The 16,245-nt window shown below is 48.8% G+C and overlaps 7 protein-coding genes across 7 annotated transcripts; 3 read left to right on the top strand and 4 right to left on the bottom strand.

Moving 5' to 3' along the window:
- Positions 1 to 97: 97 nt before the first annotated feature.
- TRVA0_058S00232 (uncharacterized protein) lies at positions 98 to 2,896 on the bottom strand (the record flags this gene model as incomplete). The annotated part of the gene is made up of 2 exons (XM_076687432.1): positions 2,870 to 2,896; positions 98 to 2,761 (listed from the first exon to the last, which is right to left on the bottom strand). The coding sequence occupies exon 2, from the start codon at positions 2,603 to 2,605 to the stop codon at positions 98 to 100; it is 2,508 nt and encodes an 835-aa protein (XP_076538324.1). The 5' UTR covers positions 2,606 to 2,761; positions 2,870 to 2,896.
- Positions 2,897 to 3,468: 572 nt separating this feature from the next.
- Positions 3,469 to 4,179, top strand: TRVA0_058S00210 (uncharacterized protein; the record flags this gene model as incomplete). The annotated part of the gene is made up of 1 exon (XM_076687431.1): positions 3,469 to 4,179. One exon carries the CDS (start codon positions 3,469 to 3,471, stop codon positions 4,177 to 4,179), a length of 711 nt encoding a protein of 236 aa, XP_076538323.1.
- A 265-nt stretch (positions 4,180 to 4,444) lies between these two features.
- Positions 4,445 to 7,432, bottom strand: GPI13 (mannose-ethanolamine phosphotransferase GPI13; the record flags this gene model as incomplete). The annotated part of the gene is made up of 1 exon (XM_076687430.1): positions 4,445 to 7,432. One exon carries the CDS (start codon positions 7,430 to 7,432, stop codon positions 4,445 to 4,447), a length of 2,988 nt encoding a protein of 995 aa, XP_076538322.1.
- A 1,583-nt stretch (positions 7,433 to 9,015) lies between these two features.
- SPO7 (Nem1-Spo7 phosphatase regulatory subunit SPO7) lies at positions 9,016 to 9,759 on the bottom strand (the record flags this gene model as incomplete). The annotated part of the gene is made up of 1 exon (XM_076687429.1): positions 9,016 to 9,759. The coding sequence occupies one exon, from the start codon at positions 9,757 to 9,759 to the stop codon at positions 9,016 to 9,018; it is 744 nt and encodes a 247-aa protein (XP_076538321.1).
- Positions 9,760 to 10,601: 842 nt separating this feature from the next.
- On the top strand, positions 10,602 to 11,407 carry UBC8 (E2 ubiquitin-conjugating protein UBC8; the record flags this gene model as incomplete). The annotated part of the gene is made up of 6 exons (XM_076687428.1): positions 10,602 to 10,606; positions 10,660 to 10,698; positions 10,748 to 10,789; positions 10,842 to 10,879; positions 10,930 to 11,097; positions 11,145 to 11,407. 6 exons carry the CDS (start codon positions 10,602 to 10,604, stop codon positions 11,405 to 11,407), a joined length of 555 nt encoding a protein of 184 aa, XP_076538320.1.
- A 615-nt stretch (positions 11,408 to 12,022) lies between these two features.
- Positions 12,023 to 14,374, bottom strand: NPR3 (Npr3p; the record flags this gene model as incomplete). Its single annotated transcript, XM_076687427.1, has 1 exon — positions 12,023 to 14,374. One exon carries the CDS (start codon positions 14,372 to 14,374, stop codon positions 12,023 to 12,025), a length of 2,352 nt encoding a protein of 783 aa, XP_076538319.1.
- A 543-nt stretch (positions 14,375 to 14,917) lies between these two features.
- TRVA0_058S00100 (uncharacterized protein) lies at positions 14,918 to 15,436 on the top strand (the record flags this gene model as incomplete). Its single annotated transcript, XM_076687426.1, has 1 exon — positions 14,918 to 15,436. The coding sequence occupies one exon, from the start codon at positions 14,918 to 14,920 to the stop codon at positions 15,434 to 15,436; it is 519 nt and encodes a 172-aa protein (XP_076538318.1).
- Positions 15,437 to 16,245: the final 809 nt, after the last annotated feature.

The raw sequence follows: 16,245 nt of genomic DNA, 5'->3' as shown, positions 1-16,245 counted from the left end.
GGAGTGTAAGAGCTTTGGTAAAATATCCATCCATCCTCTGATGAGAGTAATGGGGAGTATGAGAAACATCTCAGACGAGAGATGAACGTGCTTGCAATCACATCCATGAAGTTTGAAGTCTTGCAGGATGAAGACACTCGAGCCCGTCGTAGATACGGTTGGTAGTCACGCAATAGCGGATAGAGCTGTTGCTGTTGGCGTCCCAAAACTTGGTCTGGATAAAGGGCTTCCTCCGAGAAAAGTAAACGGCACCGCAACTTTCAGCAAAAAAGAGAGAACCGCCTTCCTTTAGAAGATAACCTTTGTCCAAGCAATATTTAATGATAGAGCAATATTTGTGGCAGTGTTCAGGGCTTCCGCAGAAATTGCAGTTGGAACGGAAGTGAAAAGGAGGTGGCTCAACGTAGAGGATAACCTTGGGCTGTATGCGATTGTCAATTCCACTAAGGGGTTCAAATGCTTTAGCTCCATTCCATGCAACTGAAAGAGCTGCAGGAAAAAGAAATTTACCGTCATCGTAGATGACTTTGGTATCCGCGCGGTAGTGGACAAGGCTGTTGTCGCTCCATAGCTTGGTTTGGATATAGGGCATCTTCGGGGTGAAGCAAACGACACACCCAATATTAGTGATAATGAGGTAACCGTCTATGTTTCGAAGATAACCTTTGTCCAAACAATGTTGAACGATAGAGCAATATTCAAGCCGGTGATGAGCGCTTCCACAGAATTTGCAGTGGGAGCTGAAGGCAAAAGCAGGCGCCGTATTGGCACTGACGATAAAAGCAGGTGGCAGCTGAATCTTGGTAGGTGTCTGTTGAGTCTTGGTAGGTGGCTGTGGAGTGTTGGCAGGTGGCTGCTGAGCCTTAGTGAGTGGCTGTGGAGTCTTGACAGGTAGCTGCTGAGTCTTAGTAGACGGCTGCTGAGTGGTAGGTGGCTGCTGAGTCTTGATAGGAGGCTGCTGAATCTTTGTAGGCAGCTGCGGAGTCTTTGCAGGTGGCTTTAGAGTATTGGAAGGTGGTTGCGGACTATTGGTAGGTGGTTGCGGATTATTAGCACGTAGCTGCTGAGTCTTGGCAGGTGACTGCTGAGTCTTGGTAGGTGGCGACTGAGCCTTGATAGGTGGTGGCTGAGTCTTGGCAGGTGGCTGCTGAGTCTTAGTAGATGGCAGTTGAGTCTTCGCAGGTGGTTGCTGAGTATTGGCAGGTGGCTGCGGAGTATTGGCAGATGGTTGCTGTGTCCTGGTAGGTGGCTGAGTCCTGGTATGAGGCTGCTGAGTATGGATAGGAGGCTGCTGAGTCTTCGTACCTAGCTGCGGAATCTTCGCAGGTGGCTGTGGGATATTGGCAGGAGGTTGCGGACTATTGGCAGGTGATTGCGGACTGTTCGCAGGTGGCTGCTGAATGCTGGTAGGTGGCTGCTGAATGCTGGTAGGTGGCAGCTGAGTTTTGGTAGGTGGCTCCTGAGTTTTCGTAGGTGTCTGCTGAGTATGGGTAGGTGGTTGCTTGGTAGTAGGTTGCGGTCTATTGGCAAGTGGCTGCTTAGTCTCGGTAGGTGATGTATCAGTAGGTGCCTGCTGAGTATTAATAGGTTCCTGCTGAGTACTGGTAGACTGGGCCTTGGGATGGACAATGGCATCACCCTTCATGAGCTTTACCAACTCAGCGATATGCGCGGGGTCATTGACAAATTCGGAGGTTCCAAGGTGACGGGCCAGAAGCACTTGGCCAACCATCTGGTCAGCATTGTTCGGGGCACGGTTATAGGGATCATCACAGTTCAATCGAATTCCAGTAGGGAAGCGTAGGAGGGTGTCAACCTCCAAAAATTGTATGTGGGAGGAATCAACGCCCTTTGAGTCTCGCAGGTGTTTGTCAAACCATTGGATGAGTTTCAACATAGCCCGAAGATTGAGGCATTCCAATTTCAATTCAGGGAAATGTCCGTTAAGGAATGAAATCCAAGTTTGGGGAAACTGGCACAAGAGGGGTCCCAAAGCAGCGTTGATATGCAACTCGAATTTGTCTGGACTAGACAAGAGTTTGATGGCATAAGTGAACAAGGCATGGATCATAACGAGGTAAGTCTTTAACGGAATGCAGTGAACAGACATGTATCCGTTAAGCGTTTGGAGAGCTCCGAGGAAAATAACATTGAATTGATAATTCTCAATGTGTTCAATGAGAACTTGCTGCCATTCTGGAAGAGTGGAAGATGGCAAATTCTGTGTTATTTCTGCGCCATCACTTGCTCCTTCAGCTTTCATAGTCGATGCATTCTTAAGCACCACACAAGTGTGTCGAAGATGAGTTTGAATTAGTTGAGCAAGGTCGGACAGTGGCAACTCAAGGAATTTGTCTTGGAGGACCGTCGCAAATTCCAGTTGGTCGTTGCGAAGCTCGGGTGGAAAACTGTTTAAGTAGTGCTTGATCGAGTAGCAGATGTTGTACTGGGGATATTCGATAGAGCTGTGGTGCATTTGGTCCACTAAAAATCTGGGATGTTTCTGTGGATTACGAGGGTAATCATTTTTCCACTGATTACGGGTCTTAGCGGCTGGCTGTGCTTTCATACTCTGAAGCAATTTGGATTGGTATTCTACCATCATTTGCAAAGTCACCTAATAGTAATACAGTCGCGGTCCGTAGAATATCGTATGTTCCGTATCCCTTAGAATAGCAAAAAAAAATATCAGCTTTCACCCAGATAGTCCAAGGTTGAAGACCTGACAGAGGAGTGTGTCTTCTTCAGTAGTTGTCCTTATCTAATATAACTGGTTAGAGCTGAAGTTCAAGTGAGTTGAAAAGTTGTACATATACGGTAGTACACATCAAAAAGAAAACGAGAGAATAACTTATAATCGAAAACGTACTTCAACACGGGATCGCGGATATCTACCACCTGTGTAAATTCTTAAATGAATGTGATCAAATTTTTTTTAACATGAATATGGTAAATAAATCAAATGATAACTGTACTGTACATAGTGAGGCGTTCTGAGGAGGCTGCCTGCCCGCGTCGGTAGGCCAGACTCGCTGCCCAAGGGAAACTCTCCCTGTCACTCAATCGACTAATACTACTCAATCGATCAGCTTCTACTACTGAACATAAAAAAACATGTACCACAAGTATTCAAGAAAGTGCCCTTCCTCCAAATTTTTAATCTCATGTGAACTTCAATCACTAGCTTGGCCGTTCAATTGCAACCACAAATATGCGACGCCGCACTAAATGCGGCTCTCCGAGCCCGCGCGAATGTCCCAACGGCAAAACGAAAAAATTAAAAGGCGCGTGTCGTCGGGGGTTCGTTCACGACAGGAGCGAACAAAAATCGTTTTAGAGACGCGACTTCAAATCAATTCCAGAGCAATGTCGTATAGGCCGATGCCACCGGGAGGACCACAGGGAATGCCTCAGCATGGTATGCCGCCACAGGGAAATTATCCACGGCAGGTTGTCGGGCGGCCTCCGATGCAAGGCGAGGCCCAGCAGCACACTGCCCCGGCGCGGCCTCTGCCAGGGTACGGAGACGAGGTAGATGAGCTCGGGGGCCAGGGAGATGAGATGGACGGTATTTCGCTACGGGATGTCGCGAGTGTGCGATACGTCCGGCACCATGAGTGGATGGAACTGGTTCTCGGAAACGCCATTGACACGGGCAAGATCATCCCGCCAAAGGTGCTTCCCTCGGCAGATAAGGACGGTGCAGAAAGCTGGTGGATGTTCGAGGACGCCAAGAGTTTGGAGAAGAAGCTATCAGAGCTGGGAGCTGAGGTGGCTGAGCTGGAGAAGCAGGAGAGTCAGGGGCAGCCCGAGGATGCCAAGCAGGAGTTCTTCAAGACGAAGACTGTATACTTGAGGGAGAGCTTTGGCACACTCCCTGAGGGAGCCGAGAAGGATTTGGAGAAGGAGCTGGAGGAGCTGACTAGCAGCTCTGTTGTGACTAAGGAGCGAGTAAAAAGGATTCATCCAAAGTTGGGGCTGCCTGAGCCAAAGCGGGCTCCGACCCCACTTCCAGAAGATAATGGCCACCAGGTGGATGATTTTGAGCTGAACGATCCAATGGCACTAGACAATCATGCGGAGGCTCTGTTAAACGAGGCCCATCATAAGGGGGATGGGGACATCACGATGGGCAACCAGAACGATACTGACTTGAATGATGTACTGAACCTGGGCTAATAATTCATGTACCACCTGTATTTATTATAATTTATTATTCCCTATTTCGAAATATTTAGTTATTCGACCATTCCCAGTACTTCAATTAGTACGGTAATGTCGGTAATAATTGGTTAAAGTGCTTAGGCGAAGCGTGCCAGTCTTGGTGCAGCGATTTTAGTATGATTCAATTACGGTAGCTCCTTACCTACGATAACCCAGGGTGTTAGATGATGGAATTAGGATAGAGATTAAATTACTAATATACAGATATATGTCAAAATGATTATCCAAAGATAGAGTCAATGTAAGAAATGCATCGTCCACTGAGGGCAACGGCAATGGCACCAACGAGGTTGGCGGCACCTACCGCAATGCCCGCAAGCATGTATCGCGGAGCAAAGATCTTCCACAGCATCAAATGCCGTCTGAGCGCCAGCGTAGACACCATCGAGATCAAAGTAGTGAGCGAGTAGTATGCAACGGTCGCCAAAGTAGAAGAAACAGTCAACGAGTGCAAACCAATCGGATGCTTGGATGGCTGGACCTTCCAAATGGCCACCAAAGGAGCCGACAACACAGTAAGCACAAGCGGAGCAAAAGTGTTAAGGAAGATAGCAAAGTGGGTGAGAGGGAAGGTAATAGTGGTCACTGGCACGAACCCAATCTCCCACTGAATGGCTGGAAGAGTGGCATTGTGTCCCGTGGTGAAGAAGTAATACGATCCCAGAAGGTCCAAAACCACCGGTGGCAGAGGGCTTCGTCGCAGGTTGAACAGATCAACCAATTCGAGCAAGGTGAGGATCTGGTAAATCAACACCGAAAGCATGACGCCGGCATATGGCTTGGACACGATAAGGCATGCAGCAAAGAAGTTGAGTACCACAAGCATGTAGAAAGTACCGTAGACATTGGAGTATCCCATGATGAGGGCACGAGGACCGCTATCCTGGGCTTCTCTCATCTCAACCTGCACACACAGGGCTCCGCCAATGAACCACGCATAGTTAGCAGCCACAAGGGTCGCACCAAGAACAATCCGGGCCAGGATAATCTTGACTGTCTGAAGTCGTTCCGCAGTCCAGATAGTGCTCTCAGCTCCCTTGTTCCATCCGTAAGTCTCAATACCATCAAGAGTCCAGTAAAGAGCGACGATTACCATGATGATTCGCAAACCAAAGCCAATCCATACTGGTGCAGAACCCTGGTAACTGGCGCTCGTCTGGTAGAACGATTTGATGATCTGGGGCAGGATGAACGTCGCAGCTACCAAGGCGGCAAGGGCAATTGGCGGGTTTACAGAGGAAAGCTCGGTATAGAAAGTAGTGAAGCACTTGCCTCCTTGCTCCTCACGGCACAAAGTCATCATCGAGCTCAGCTTGGTAAGACCAATAAACACAGCAGAGTGCCAGGCGGCCCAGGTACGGCCCTTGACGTTGTCGAGTCGGAAAGAGAGCGCAAAAGTGACAACGCCAAACGTGACCAGCAAGAACTGAAGGATCTGTGGCTCCCAGATAGTAAACGAGTTGGAGGAGAAGGCAGCAGAGTGAATAATCGCAAAAACGATGGCCAGAACGGTCCATGGAGACTCGGGCTTCCAGCCTTTGGTTGCAACGAATCGGCCGACCATCTGAAGCGAGCCACCAGCAATGCCAATAGCAGCACCCAGGAGACTCGTGTAGAGCTTGGGATTGCTGGAGTAGGTACCGTAGACGTGTCCGAGAGCTCCTCCAACAACAGCCACCAGCGAGATGAATTTCAGGATGGTGAGCGACTTGAAGCTCCCGGCACGAGCATAGAACGAAACGACAACCAGCAAGGCAGCAGTAAGAATTCCAATGCCAATGTACATATCGTTCATGTCAAACTTGACCCACTTTTCTCGCAGTTCGGCCAAAGTGTCCTTCTGGTACTTCTGGGCAGACACAGTCCGGGATACAGAAGCACTGAGGGACTTCTCATAAGTGGACCACGCAGTATCTGGGGTGTCGTCAAAGTTGGCTCGGTAGCGGCGGATCTGAGCAGCTGTCAGCTGGTTAATGTAGTCATGCTGCGAGTGGCTGAATGCCTCAATAATGGGGAGACCCAGCGAGTTGTACGGAATAGGCAGCCCAAGCAGAAGCGACAGAGTTGGTACCAGGTCAATCTGGTCTACGGTTCGCACATTATCGTTGTCAATAGTGTACTTGTACAGGTGTCGCGCGTTCTGGTTGCTGATTCGCTCAAAATTGGCCTTCTTGGAGTACATCCACAGGGTACTTTCCAGCTCTGGCAGGGTATCACCGCCGTGGTCTCCCTTCGAGTCCATTCCGTGGTCGCCCATGACTACGAGTAGCGTCCTGTCGTCAATCTTGTCAATAACGTCTCGGATCACCTGATCCATCTGCCTCAGCTTGTCCTTCATAGCGTGATGATTGGGCCCGTACCGGTGACCAGCGTGGTCAACACCCAGAGAGTGAGCAATGAGCACATCCCACTCGTCAGACCGCTCGAGGGCCGGGAACAGGTTGGTAATGACGCCATTGTCTACGGTGTGGAGGTCCCACACGTTCAGCGAGTCGAAGGGGTGAGACATATTGGGCAGGAAGTGCCTACCAAACAGCGCAGTCCACGTATCGTCGCCCATGAACCCAATTGTCTTGTCCAGAGTCGTCAATTGCGCGATCCAGTTGTCCTCTTCGATCTCAGTACCAGCAAAGTTCGATCCAGCATCAATAAACGTCGGAAGAGAGCCCGTAGTCAGCCCCTTGAGCCGCTGGAGCGTCGTAGTAGGCGGATCAGCCATGAACTTGGTCAACAGGGCGTGCTGGGGGTACTTCTCTGCGTACTCGTGGAGCACTGTCAAAGTGTTGTGGTACTCCAGGGAGAGCTTTGGCGACGGCACGACAAAGTCGAATCGCAGCGCATCAATTACAAAGATAACAGCCTTGTCGTACGTCTTGTCGGACCAGCACCCGGACTCGAATTTCAGGGCGGGATCAAGCGGGTTCTCCGAACAGACGCTTTTCTCCTCAAAGACAGGCCGGGTCAGCAGGAACCCCTTTGTGAAGTAGGCCACGCCGGCCGTCTGGAGTACGACAAGCCATAGGACAATGAGCGCGTACGCCATCCACGAATTGGCAAGCTGGCGCTCCTCGAGCTTGCGCTTCGCCTTGTATTCAACGGTGCGCGCCCGGCGCTCGTACCGTGGCACCTCGTTGAACACCTTCTGGGCGTCCACTCCCTCGCCCGAATTGGGCCTAGGGTCTACAATTGGAGTGAAAATTGGCTCCATTTCTTCCACCTATCACTGTCCGAGCAGTGGAGAAAAGATTCTTTCTTTTGGCGTTGCGTCGTTGGTCGGAGCGGCGCGGGTTTCGGATTTTTTTGCTTCGGACCCAATGACGTACGGCGGGTTCTCTCGGCATCTCATCGATCCGACCTGCATCATCACCCGTAAAATAGGCACTTTGATTATCGGAACCCGTACATGCTGTTGTGCCTATATGTAGGACGGAACTTGTAGCTAACGACTAGGTTGTAATGGCATGGGTTCTGTTGCGCTTGTTATACTGGGCATTACTTATTATCAGCCTTATAAACGTCCATTTAGATTCCCGGGATTTACAAGTTCTAAAGAGGAGGGTTAGCTATTTAATCTATTTGCAGGTTCATGTAGAAAAATTATTGGTAGCTTTTTGGGTCAATGGTTGAGAGGGGTCATTTTACGCTTGTCACGGACTAGTTATTATGATGCCGGTAGATTCAGGGAAATTGGCCTTCTATTTATAATTTCCCACCCATCACTTCCCCACCACATCAACTGTGTTGCCTCACATGCTACTTGTACTATTACTGTAATACACTGCGTTAAGTATCAATTGACTTTGGAAGAAAGAGGGAAGTAGTATTTGGACCCAAATCACATTCAAGGTTGGAATCAACGGTCCCAGTCGATAATAACCGTGGTCGTAGGAGTTTCGAATCAATATCTCCGAATAAATGAACTTTTTAATTGATAGATTCTTGATTTAACCCTTCAAGGCTATTCAATAGTCAAGGTGATAACCGTCATATTGTCTCACTAACTCTAGAGTGTCACTCGGCTTGAATCTATTCTTCAGCGGCGACCCTTCAAACAGTATGGTGCATTCAGTTGTGATAGTCAACATGCAGTTCTTAAGATTAACTTCTGGAGTATAAGGAATAGTCGCAATAGGAAACAACCCGTTAGTTCAATCTACTAATATAATGAGGTTGCTAAAAGTCATTGAGTAAGCCGCAATATGCTGGATCGTTCCATAAATGTAGTTATTAATGTACCAACGCTATGAATCTTATCAGATATTAGTGAAAAATTAGATGCCAGTAGATAATTGAGCAATTCTTAGTAATCGGTTAAAGTCATTCAACATAATGAGCCGTAACCCGTTGCCGACGAGGCTCTTAGCATGGAATGTGAGCTGGAACTGACAATTTACCCCTGTGGCAAAGTAGTAGGACCATTAGCTACATAGAATTGTCAGTGCCTGAGGTAATGAGGTAACAGTAGAGGTAATATGGGAATATGGTGACAGTAGAGATAAAGAGGTAATATGTTATCAGCAGAAGTAAAAATGCAATACCGCTGGATAAATAGAATTTTTAATACTGTAACTAGGGTCAAGAGAACCGCTAGTAGGCTCCACCCTATATGGCAGCGTTCCACTATAACCCTCGTAATTAAACGTTTCCAAGATTAAGTATTATATGGCACGTCCTTCCTAAACCAATAAAGGTTGAACATCTAACAAAGCCATATTCAAATATCGTTATCATCATTCGTCGTCATAATCGTGATATCGTCTTATCGTCACTGCACCCTAGAAAATTATGGTACTATTTCACAGGTTTAGCAACCCGCTTGGGCGCAGGGTTCAGCTTGCGTCTAAGTCTTCTATTATACTCCCTCTCCCAGTACTCCTGGCGGTATATCTCCCACCCTTCTATAGTCTCTGTCGAGAACGACCGCGGCGAGAGCACGATTTTAACCAGCCCGCCCTCACGACACGAGTACGCAGGGTCCCATATCAGCGCGATCAAAGACTCCCTCCACGTGCGGTGGACACGTACCAATTTGACATTGAACGGCCTCAGCCCTTTATTTGTCGTGTGCAAGAACCGCGGGTAGTCAACAAACGTCTTATGGTAAAGCCCTGTCAGGTAAAACAGTCCCATGATAATAACCGTCGTGACGAGGCCGACCTTGTTCAAAAAGGAAAACAGCCGGTAGATCGAGGGCGAGAAGAACACAGAATAGTGGAAGTATGCAATCGCCGTCAACAGCACGCAAAAGAACAGCAAATGCTTTCGTCGGCTTTGGGCCACCTCCGTGTACTGAATACGCAGACTCTGCTCGAGAGCCAGCAAATTGCGAAAAATCTGCGCCGGAGATCTGGCTGGAAGCGTCTCGAGCAGTTCATTACGCGACCTCGAATGACTATGCGTACCCCTCCGCTTCTTGACGACCCTCGAAGGGGACGAAGGGACCGGCGGAGCCTCCAGGCTACTCACATCCACTGCATCCTCCTCCTTCTCCTGCTGCTGCTGCAGTGGCTTTGATAGGTCCTCCTCCACTGCCATTTGATTCCACACGTCTCCCCAGGGTTGAACTTTGCGGTCTCTACTGGCTTGCATGCGCCGTTTAAGCCCGTCGGAGGGGCATTCCGTGCGCACGCATCGCCATCTTGTGCGGCGTCGTGCGGCGCGGTCACGTGAAACCACCTCCCCCAACATGTACCCCCTTTTCTCCGCGCAGCGGAGCCACGGGAGCTCGAGGGCTAGCCCTCGATATCCTTAACGAATAATACTTCCTCTGCTACTTGGGGGGACCAGTCCCCCCAAACCCCCCCTGGGGCTCCGCTACGCGGAGATATCTACGAATCCACTCTATGCGAGAAACCTCCGCGAAGCGGAGCCCAGGGGGGTTTGGGGGGCTAGCCCCCCATTAACGCAAAAGTGTACTCCACTACTACTTGGGGGGCCAGCCCCCCAAACCCCCCTGGGGTCCGCTACGCGGAGAAGGTGCGCTTATTCAGCGCTTAATAAGCAGCTGTGTGACATATGCCGGAAAGTGGCTATCCGAGTTCAGCCGCAAAGGTGGCCCGAGTGACCGTGCCGATGGTCACGGTTTTGTTGGGCATGACCGCAGAGATTGGCGCCATATCGCCATATAGCAAGCTTCACGTCATGTGTGCGGCAAGGTGATGCCCGCGTGAGGTGGTGAGACTGCGGCTATTGGTGGTGGCTGCCGCCCCTCCGGCCGGACCTTATCAAACGGGGAAATCCCCGCCTGCTGTCATTGTTCTGCGACAAAGTTGCCAGGCGTAAAGGGGGGGGAGCCATTGATAGAGAGCGGTTCACAATCTGATCTCTCCTAGAAACATACACGACACAGTAATTTTTTGAAGCGGTTTTTTTTCACGATGAGGTGGGTATTAAGTTGGCATAGGAGTGGCGATAAAGGCTAATAATATACGCTAGTTCCCCTAAGAGACGAATAGAGACCGATGTCATGAAGCTGTAAGTGGGAGCCTGGGGCCGGAAGAGGGGCGGAACTGACATTGGTTAGCATGATGAGCGAGTATGAGGTGAATTTGGTCAACGACAGCATGTAAGTGTCCAAAACTGCGAATAATTGGGTTAGAGAGCTGACATTTAATCAGGCAAGAGTTCAACGTCAAGTTTAAGGGCCCGCAAGAAAGTATGTGATGAGTTGTGATGGATGATTAATGGTTATACTAACCGGAATAGCTCCGTTTGAGGAAGGGGTGTGGAAGGTCCATGTAGAGCTGCCCGACCAGTACCCGTATAAGTCGCCTTCAATAGGCTTTGTGAACAAGATATTCCATCCGAATATCGACGAGTTGAGTGGATCGGTGTGCTTAGACGTGATCAATCAGACCTGGAGCCCCATGTTTGGTAAGACATCCCTTTTTTTTTTGGAGAATTTGACTAATGAATGGCAGATATGATAAACATCTTCGATTCGTTCCTGCCACAGTTGTTGCGGTATCCTAACCCGGCGGACCCGCTCAATGGTGAAGCATCGGCATTGTTGCTGCGGGACCCGCCAGGATACGAGCGAAAAGTGCGAGAGTACGTCAAGCGGTATGCTTCGAGCAAGGACTTTGCCGCCCATGGTGATGCGTCCTCGTCCGACAGCGAGATGAGCGACCCGGAGGAGTATGATTCCGATCTAGAGAACCCCGCCGCAGAGATGGAGGTCTAGGCTTGTCATTTGGTACTTTTTTGCATATACACTACTACCCACCCGTCTTCCTGTAGTCATTATTATTGGTGAATCATGACTCTGGATTGGTATTTTTGTATTACCTTACTTCATTTATTCATTCATTGTTCATTCACTCTTTTATCATGACTCTCTATTGGTATTTTATATTACAGTACATTTATTCATCCAGTCATTCATTCACTCATCCATCCATCCATTTATTCATTTAGTCTTTGATTCATTCAATCAATCATTCATTCATTCAATTATTGTCCTATAAGTGACCTGCGGGGTCTCAATACATAAAGCTAAGCAAATAAAAGTCTATCGATATCAAATTGCGTCCACTCAAGGTATCGCAGGGAACTGGAGGGCCCGGACTGCACTTCCCCTAGAGATTAGATAGGCTCCTTCCCATGATGTGGAGTTAATTTTTATTGCTAGAAGCTTAGTTTCGAGCAAGTTAGTTGTTGATCATTCAGTTGACCCCTGCATTATGCCAGAAACGATACAGCGGGTTACCCTTTAATGCCAGTAGACGTAGAACGAATTGCTAAGAGGCATTGTGTCTGACGAAGAGAACTATATAACGTACAGAAATACCCGGCAAAATTACCAATGTCGGACTACCATGATATGCTCTTCCAAGGCGTTGATGACCCTGCGCATCTCCTGTCTCGACAGGCCCTCCAAAACCATCGCCTTCTCCATGGTGTGCACACCATTGAGATACTTGACTATTTTGTAGAAATTGGCCTGGACATCCGCAGACTTGCCCTCGATCATCTTGGCCATCCACTTTCTCTGAATCGCAGACGCTCGGTCTGGCTCTAGCAAAATCGTGTCCTCCTCGAGATCGTCCATCGTAACGTCCCTTTTCGAGGTCCCCAGAGCCTCTTCATTATCCTCATCATCATCGTCGTCGTCATCGTCGTTGTCGTTATCGTTATCTTCATCATCGTCATTAGCGACATCTAGCTTAAACTGCACAGTAGCCTTGGGCGCGTGAAACCCTGTTGTAACCTTGGTTGCGGCTTTGTTAGCCGTAGAGTCCTCGCGCTCGCGCTTGGACGTGTTGTCAGTGCTACGGTCGGCGTTCTTCTTGGTTCGGCGAGTGGCAATTTCCTCCTGGAGTATCTCTTCTTCCTGGGCAACCGTTTGCTTGATGCGCTTGGACACCTTGAGCCACGCAAATGTACGCAGTTGCGTAACAAACCCATAGCGCATGAGCCACCCCAGTGCCACCATGTAAACATTTCGATGGTCCCGCGAAGGAATATGCGCTGAAAAGCTGCGAGGCTTGCCCGTGGAAAGCATTGACAGAATTCGCGGCAGTGAGGGCATGGACGGGAACCGGTCTTTGAACATGGCCATATAGTGCTGCATCTGCGCAATTGGAGCCATGGGCGACACTATGTATACATTGCGGTGATGGATGGGCAGAATGTGCCTTGCCCGTCGCCAGTAAATGAGATTGCAAGTCATTTCAATGATCTGGTTCACGGTAAGCCCACTAGACGCTGCTAAAGTTTGAATAGACTCCGTGGGCGAAATCTCGCGGATAAACGCCGCCAGCGGGCTATATGGATCAGCGCGAACATCACGGATAATGCTTTCTGGTTCGTCAAGAAGCAAGATTGCGTAGTACTGCGTCAATCCCATGGCAGAGACTTCTGAAGTATCAACAAACGGCCCAATCGTTTGTAGGAACCCAATGCCTTTGTAAGGGTCGGTAATGGGTGGCATAGTGCTGAAGACATTCTCAATGGGGATCTGGAAAGATCGCAACCGGCCATTGAGCACAACATTAGCAATATCCGACTTCGAAACAGCCTCGTAGAGCTGTTCAATAGACGCCGCTAGAGTAGACTTGGTTCTCATTTCGTTCCACAGCTGGATCGCTGATTGTTTTTCCACCTGTGCGTTGTCTCTCAGGTGGAGCATCGTCGCCACTTCCTGCCAAACGTAATTAGAACGCGCCTGTTCGTACCGCAAGCTCCGGACGAAGTTCAATAGTACAAAGTGGTACATCTCATCGAGTCTGACGTTGTATTCTGTCACTGGCGGGTTCATGACAAAGGTTACATGGAACATACGCATTGGAGATCTTGGATCGGTATAATCAGCAATGTTAGAGTTCTTTCTGCTCCTCCCTCCACCTTCGTTATCTTCTTCTTCATCATCTTCTTCTTCTTCTTCGTCTTCTCCACTTTCGCTGCGTTCATATTCTTCGTCGATCTCACTGTCCTCATTCCATTCAGGCTCATTAACCATAGTTCCATTGGCTGTGGCAGCGGAATCGGTTGAACTCTTTCTACGTGATTCCTTGGAAGCCTGGTCGCTCCCGCCTACGCTACTACGCGACTTCTGGCTCTTGCCAATTAATGTCGACCCGTGGCTCTTGGTAGTTGCTCTCGGCCTCCTCCTTTTCCATTGGCCGTCCTGCTGGATATGGATTGGGATCCCAAGAAACACCAAATCGTCCACCGTCATTTCAAACCGCGTATTGCACATGCTCTGGGGCGGAGAGAGCAATTCGCCTAAAAAGTCCACATCAAATCCCAGCGCTTTCTTCCAACTCGAGCCATCGTCATTCTGGTCTGAAGGATCACCCCCATGCGCTACAGACGACCTTCTGCTGTCATCATCCTCAATGGTCTTCTCCAAGTCCTCATGAGAGTCAGTTTGGAGCGATTGACGAAGCTGCTGCTGCTGTTGTTGCTGCTTAGACTTGTCTAGGCGATCTAACAATGAGCTTCGCCCGTCACGAGAGACAATGGCGGTAGATAGGGTGCTACTCGACTCAGAAGCCCCAGGAAGCGCACCGTACTCACCGGTCTCGACAGATTCGGTGACCGATCCAGTATCATCACTATCATCCTTTATAGCGAACATGTCGTCTTCAGAGTCCGATATGTTCTCCTCGCCTTCAGAGCTCTCTGACAGCAGCTCAGAGTCCTGCATCTTGGAGTGAGCCTTGGCTATGGCATCGTGCGCATCGGGTACTGGAGGGTAGCTACACACAAACTGCGGGCCAGAGTGCGTCACTATAGTCAACAGGATACCCACCAGACATGGATCGCCTACGCCATTCGGATTGCTCATGGCTTCTCCTTCAATCGTCAGCCTTCAACGTCAACCGTCAGCCGTCAATCCTGTGTGAAGGGTCCACTTCTTTCGCTCAATTAACGACTGCCTCAATTGGCCCAACTTAACTTAACTGGGAGTAGTTAATTAGTCAAGTCGGACGGCCGGCCCCGGTTGGTCCCGACGCGTCCCCCGCCGGGCGCATGGAGGCGGCCTTTTGTTTGCTGCTTCTCCTTATCGCGAGACGGCATACGAGGTGCTTTATCAAGGCATAAGCGTGCAGGGGAAAAAAACTGTTGTATTTCGCCCAGCTTTGAAGCCTTAGGTGACTTCTGTTTTTATATCGTACCCTCCCGTGTGTATTCATTTGTATTGCGTTTCAATCCCTTGTGTTTAAGGTAATACCGAATATTCAATAGCATGCCTACAGCACGACCGTTCATTTCCTTTCTATTTGGCAACCTGTCTTCAGTAAATAGCAGCAGTAATAATCGAGCGATATCCAAGGCATCCTCCTCGTCTTCTTCCAGCTCTACTGCTGCTGCGCAGAAAATACCATGCTCGACGACGGTGATTCATGACTCCAATCAGCAGCAGCCCAGGAATCACCAGAGATCTTCATCAACCTCGCTATCATCTTCCTGGCAGCAGCAGCCCTCCAAACCACAGAGCATAGAAGCGTCTAATAATAGCAGTAGCACGAGCATTCAGACTGCAGGGGGCAACCAGGGAGTGACAGGAACATCTCCTGGATCGGCGTGGAGTTATAACAGTGCTTCGGAGAGGCGAAATAGTAACAGCTCACTATCGGGCACACCTACGGAGAAATGGTGGATTGGCGGCAGGTCTTCAGATGGCCATGAGCGGTATTATAGGTTGCAGCCGCTGACCAGGCACCGGTCCTTTGACAGGATATCCCTTGATCAGCTTTCCATTTAATGTGTTTAAGGCCCTGCTTCTGTTTATTACTTCAATTGGCATGTTGTATATATATTTTAAGTTGATCTTTGCAAAGTTTGGTGTGTTTCATGAATTAGCAGTTAATTGGCTGCAGAATGGGAATGAATAGATTGCGAGGCGCTCCTCATGTTGATCTGGTGCAATTTTGAAATTTCTTCAGTAGTCTATGAGATAGAACTCTATATCTCCGTCAACAAATACCAGTACCTAGGAAACGGTAGTACAAAAAAATCGTCCTCATTTTTATATCCATTTTATTCGAGAGAACTAGGCAAATGTGGTGCAATCGAGGGGACCGAATTGACATTGAAAGGAATAATTACCACCGATAACATGTATCTGCATTTAAGTACTGTCTCCGGCCTCGGTCTCCCAAGGTCGCTAATTTGTTCATTCATTCTTTCATTCATTACCGGTATATCCATTTTAGGTGATTCACGAAAATTATGCTCACTATGATGACAGAGTAACAGGATTTGCATCTTGAAAGACCGATTATTCTCATGGCCTACGAGGTGATTGTCAGGGTAAAGTTGAGGCCCAGCATCTTCCGGCATTAGCATAGTGTTAATGCATGCGCTAGAATACCGGTATATATTCTCTTTGACAAATATATAATCAGTTTTGGGAAGCGTATGTCATCTGCGGGACCATTTGATATGAAAGTGAACTTGTTGCTGTATCAAAGATAATATTGTATGTGTCTTACAAATATACGTAGAATTTACTGGTCTCGGGTTTACCAAGGGGCTGATAGGCCCTTATTATCCCCCGCGAGGCCTGAGTTA

This window comes from Trichomonascus vanleenenianus, assembly GCF_965637985.1.
Source record: "Trichomonascus vanleenenianus strain CLIB 3782 genome assembly, contig: TRVA0_058S, whole genome shotgun sequence".
Taxonomy (NCBI): domain Eukaryota; kingdom Fungi; phylum Ascomycota; class Dipodascomycetes; order Dipodascales; family Trichomonascaceae; genus Blastobotrys; species Blastobotrys vanleenenianus.
The sequence above is the reverse complement of the archived record's forward strand: the minus strand, read 5'-3'. Positions and strand labels throughout refer to the sequence as shown.